Source organism: Macadamia integrifolia, chromosome 2 (assembly GCF_013358625.1).
Source record: "Macadamia integrifolia cultivar HAES 741 chromosome 2, SCU_Mint_v3, whole genome shotgun sequence".
Lineage (NCBI taxonomy): Eukaryota > Viridiplantae > Streptophyta > Magnoliopsida > Proteales > Proteaceae > Macadamia > Macadamia integrifolia.
Window position 1 is genome coordinate 2,105,500 of NC_056558.1, and position 5,175 is coordinate 2,110,674.

At 38.8% G+C, this 5,175-nt stretch overlaps 1 protein-coding gene across 1 annotated transcript in view; it reads right to left on the reverse strand.

Moving 5' to 3' along the window:
* Positions 1–3,072: 3,072 nt before the first annotated feature.
* LOC122092121 overlaps positions 3,073–5,175 on the reverse strand; it is a 4,041-nt gene continuing 1,938 nt past the window's right edge. The window contains exons 2-3 of the mRNA XM_042662442.1: positions 5,030–5,172; positions 3,073–3,605 (exon numbers count right to left, since the gene is read on the reverse strand). Coding sequence (XP_042518376.1) covers positions 3,246–3,605; positions 5,030–5,172 — 503 coding nt within the window. The 3' untranslated portion in view covers positions 3,073–3,245. The remainder of the gene's footprint in view (positions 3,606–5,029; positions 5,173–5,175) is intronic.

Genomic DNA, 5,175 nt, shown 5'->3' on the forward strand with positions numbered 1-5,175 from the left:
CTCTTTCTTGTTTTGATCTTGGTGAGATTAAACCCTATGGTTCTAGATTTACCTAGTCTAACAAACAAAAACCTCCTAAACTGATCAAAGAGGTCTTGGACGTTGCTTCAGTAACCCCTCTTAGTCTGTCTTGTTTCCTTATGCTTTCATTTCTAAACTTCCAGCAACTAGGATAGACCATAACCCTATTGTTGTTTCTTTGATTGGTTCTAGACTATCTTTTAAAAAATTATTTCATTTTCAAGATGCTTGGTCCTTTCGCCCGCAGTTCAAACCTTTTTGCTTCTCTAATTGGGATTATGATCCATCTACCAATCTTACCTGCAAGCTTGCTAGTTTTAGCCGTTTTCTGGTGACATGGAGCTGGAAAGTTTTGGCCATATTAATATTCTTAAAGATGATTTGTTCAACAAATATCATAATTTTGATAATGGAGAATCTCTTCTTTTTGCCCTTCTTCCTTGTCTGATAAAATCGAAAGTTGAAATGGATTTTTTAAGCGGAAGGGACCTTTTGGTTTCAGAAATCGAGACATCTTCATATTTCTGAAGGTGATCGCAATACCAGATTTTATCATGCAATTTCGAAACATCTTAATAGAATGAGATGCATTGATTTCATTTGGGACCCTGATGGTGTCAGAGTTGAAGGAACTCAAAATATTGTGCGGGTCTTTTTTCGATATTAGTCTGATTTATACTCTTCTTCTAAGCCTTTAGACCCCTCCTTTGTGGAGTGTTTCTTTCCTTGAATCCTCTCGGAGGATTGTGCTAATTCTTTGTGTTCAATCCCAGATATGTCAGAGATTAAAAGGGTAGTTTTTTCGCTTGGGCCTTACAAGGTTCCTGGAATCGATGGTTTCCAAGCTTGTTTGTTCCAAAGATATTGGGACCTAGTCGGAAAATGCCTTTCGGGTTGAAGAGTTTCGCCCGATCAGTCTTTGTAATGTTTCCTATAAAATTATTGCAAAAATTTTGGTGAATCGTCTAAAGTGCCATCTATCTTCCTTTATCTCTCCTTCTCAAGTAGCATTCCTGCCTGCGAGACAAATATCGGACAATATTGTTATTGCCCACGAGATTTTTCATTATCCGAAAAAGAAAAAGAGGCAAATTAGACTTTGTGGCAATTAAAATTGATATGGCCAAAGCATATGATAGAATTGAATGAGGGCTTATCACGGCTATTTTTTATTTCCTCTGTTTTGAAAGGGTTTGGTGTGATTTAATTTATTATCTAATGTCTTCGGCCTCCTGTTCTCTATTAAATTGGAGGGATCATCATTTGACTTCATTGAACCTTCTCATGGAATCAAGTAGGGCTACCCACTAAGCCCTTTTTTATTTGTGCGATGGAAGTCCTTTCTCGTCTTCTTGCGGCTTATAGAGAGCTTGACTTATTCAAAGGAATCAAAATTGCTCATGGAGCTCCTGAGATCTCCCACCTTCTATTTGCAGATGATCTCCTTATTTTCTATCATCCCACCTAGGATGATCTTTTGAATACTAAAGCGGTGCTTGACTTGTTTTCTGATCTTCCGGGTCAACAAGTTAACTTTTCCAAAAGTGGTTTATTTTTCAGTTGCAATTTATCCAACTATGATAAAACTCGACTCTGTTCTCTCCTTGGTATCAAGGAAATGAGTAAGGACTCTGGTTGTCTGTGTCTGCGTACAAATCTTCTTCTTCCCCGATCTCGTGTGTCGGGTTTCCGAAATATTATTAACAGAGTGGATAAGATTGTCCACTTGGAAATCTAATCTTCTATCGTTCGCTGGTAGAAGGATTTTGACACAATCTATTATTTATTCGATCCCTAACTATTTAATGTCTTGCTTTGCTCTTCATAAAAAGATATGTGCAAAGTATTGACTGTATATGTTCTCGAATTGGTCGAATTCTTAAATTGAAAGAAATTTCATCTTATCTCGTGGAAAAACTTGTTCACCTACTTTTTCTAGTGGTCTGGGGTTGAGAGATGCTTATACCCAAAATAAAACTCTCCCTTCTTAAGTTGGGTTGGCGACTGGTCTAGGAAAATTCCTCCCCATGGGCTCAAATTCTTAAGGCAAGATGTTTTAAAGACACCTCCCTCTTTGCCCCAATACTCTGAACAAGAGGGGGTCCTAGATTTGGAATAGCATTGCATCGGTCATTGCAATTCTTCAAAAAATTGCTTCAATTATGGTGGGTTCTTGTCACCTAACTTATTTCTGGTTTGACCCTTGGATACCTTTTTTCCAGGTCAACGAATCCCTGTTAATTTGCCTTTACCAAGTCCAATCCTAATCCTGAAGTTATCATGCTTTACATTAACCGTTGGATTTCTTATTTGAAATTATTTCAGTTACCTGACTCTTTTGATTTTGTGCACTCAATTACAGATGACCCTGCAAACATCCTAGAAAGATACCCACCTCATATAATAGCTTGTGTCGGTGTTACAAATGGTTTGGACAAAACTTTGGGATGGGCTTTTGATATTATTTTTCAAAGAAAATTCCAGGTTTTACATGTAGGGACTTCTATTACTACTTCTTATGTGGAGCCAGAAGTTTTTTGCATCCTTTAGGGACTAAAATTGGTAGCACCAAAAGGGTGGACTATCAATGAAGTATGATTCGCTTGCAGGGATTTCCTTTAACTTATTCCACAGCCTTCTAACGCGTCCTGACCGTTTCTTCCAGTCTATCTTTTGGGAGATTTTTGCTAAATTCAGTTCTGTCCCATATGTGTATAAATGTAAAGAAGCTAATCATCCTACCTATGCTTAGTGGACTTGGCTAATAGTGTCAGGATAGGATTTTTAAGTCCTTTTTATTCTGAACATCTAGGTGTACAATCTGTTTTTGTCAAATATATTTCCTGTTTTTCATAAAATATATATATATATATATATATATATAGAGAGAGAGAGAGAGAGAGAGAGAGAGAGAGAGAGAGAGAGAGAGAGAGCTCTTCAACTACTCTAAATTCAATGAAAAAATTAAAAGAAAAATAAAGGAAAAAAAAAATAATAAAGAATATGAAAATCTCCTCCCCCCCTTCCTCCTCCTCCTCCTTGGTCAAAACATAAATCCAGAACAATGTTCAGTCGCAATTCATCTAAGAAAATAAAATCCCAGAAAGCACATAATAAGAGAAGGAAGAATAAGAATAGGAGAGAATAAAAAGCAGACAACCTAAACTCCTGTACACAAGGATCACATATCACTGCCCCAGAGAGAGAAGAATCACAGTCTAGCTTTAAAGGTTTTGTGGCAAGCTTAAGTTCTGACAACCAAAAGTGTGGAAAGACCTGTCCTGAAGGAAGACTCCGATGCCACACTTGTTGCTCTTAAACCCATCCCACAGCGAGAAGCTGACCGTGCCATTCACTGTTTTCTTAGCTGAGATGTCCTTGATATTGCAGAGCTTCTCCATCTTACGGACCACAAAGTCGTTAGACAGGACACGGCCTCGGTTGTCTCCGGCAGGGCAGTCCGTCAATAGCCCATTCTCGTATAGCGCCACCAATATGTCGGCCCCTTCGCTGTCTATCTTTGTTCTTACAGCTCCTGTAAGTGTCACTTGCAAGGTCTCCGGCGAAGGTCTTTCAAACTTAGCCTGTTCGAACCAAACGGTACCCAAATGGTTAGATTTTGCTCTACCCAAGGCCCATTTCTAAGGTGGACCACACCTGCCTGCCAGGACTGGTAACGTAATTATCATACGTGATATGGGCCTAACTATAAGGTTCCAGTTCTTAGTAAAATCTAAGAATAGGGGTGTCAATTCTAGACCCAACCAGCAAGTCTAACCGAACTAACCATTTAAAGCCTGAACTGGCCCCATCAATTAATAAATATATCCGAATGTCCAGCCAATTAAAAGCTCAATTCAATCCAACACAACCCAACATGTTCAAAGCCTATTTAGTTAGATCGATACATCTAAAGCTTGATTATAACTTATTTATGGATAGATGTGTCATTAACTCGTTTAGCTTAATTAAAGATCGATACTCGATAGACTGTTTATAAATGGAACCATGTAACGTATGAGAAAAAAGTACTCAGAAAAATAGAGAAGTATGGGAGAATCAATTCACAATCATAACTTGTAAGCAACTCGCCACTGGGATTGAAGTTCAACTCGGGTCGAGCTAAGCAAAGCCCTAAAGGATCCGAACTTATTTTGCCCCTCATGGCCATGACTTGGGTTAAGGTTGGGAAGATGAAAATTCAACATGATGAAGGTGACAAACAAGTTCAAATCCTCTACACGTCCGTTCATCAAAACGAGCAGTTAATGTGTGAACAACTGTCCTTTTGTTTTGATAAGTAATAGTTTTTTCTTTCTTTTTTCTGTCAACATACATCGCTCTTTTACCGGGTAAAATGCCAAGTGGGATATTTTTTTTTTTCTTTTTGAAAGTCTTCATTCTAATTGATTCCACAGGTTTATATGGACCCACAATCGCATGAACCAAGTCATATTGAAGTAGAACAAGAATCATTCAATTATAATGAAGTTAGAAGAGTTGAACTCTGAACCGCATGCTTCTTTACGACCAGCTCTACTGCTCAATTCCTTGGGGTTAACTAAGTGGGACATGTGTTAGTCACTTGGAACACATATTTACGTGCAAGGGATCTCAATTCGTGACGAAGTCAATTGTCGGGTTGTGGTGGAGGTGGTGATGATATAGGTAATCATCTACAAAACTTGCCCCCACGATCATATCGATCCATGATCCAAGCCCTTCCTTTTAATAACAGGGAAAGTTCGTTCGAACAAGTCACCCAGTGGTAAACAAGGAAAACTCATTTTGCTTCAACCGTTTGACTGTGTAGAAACACAAACTATGGAATTTCCGTTCTCATTAACTTGATCTTAGTTCGACCTTTTGCTACACTTGACCAGTGGCTGCTACCACTGAGTCATGATTTCTAAGCACCAGATCTCAATCAAATGCCGTTTCACTTAACCCTTTTTGTTTTATGATAAAATGAAATGAAATTTAAATAGAAGATGGGAAGAAAACAGACCTGAAACGAAGGAGAGGGGAAGCGAGGGGCGGAGGAGATGTGGGATAAGAGAGCATCTTGATCAGTGCCCAGGCACTGAGCTCTACCCTGAACCACCACTTGCGGCGTGAACATGGTGTCCAGATTCAAAGTCTCCACGTAAACTT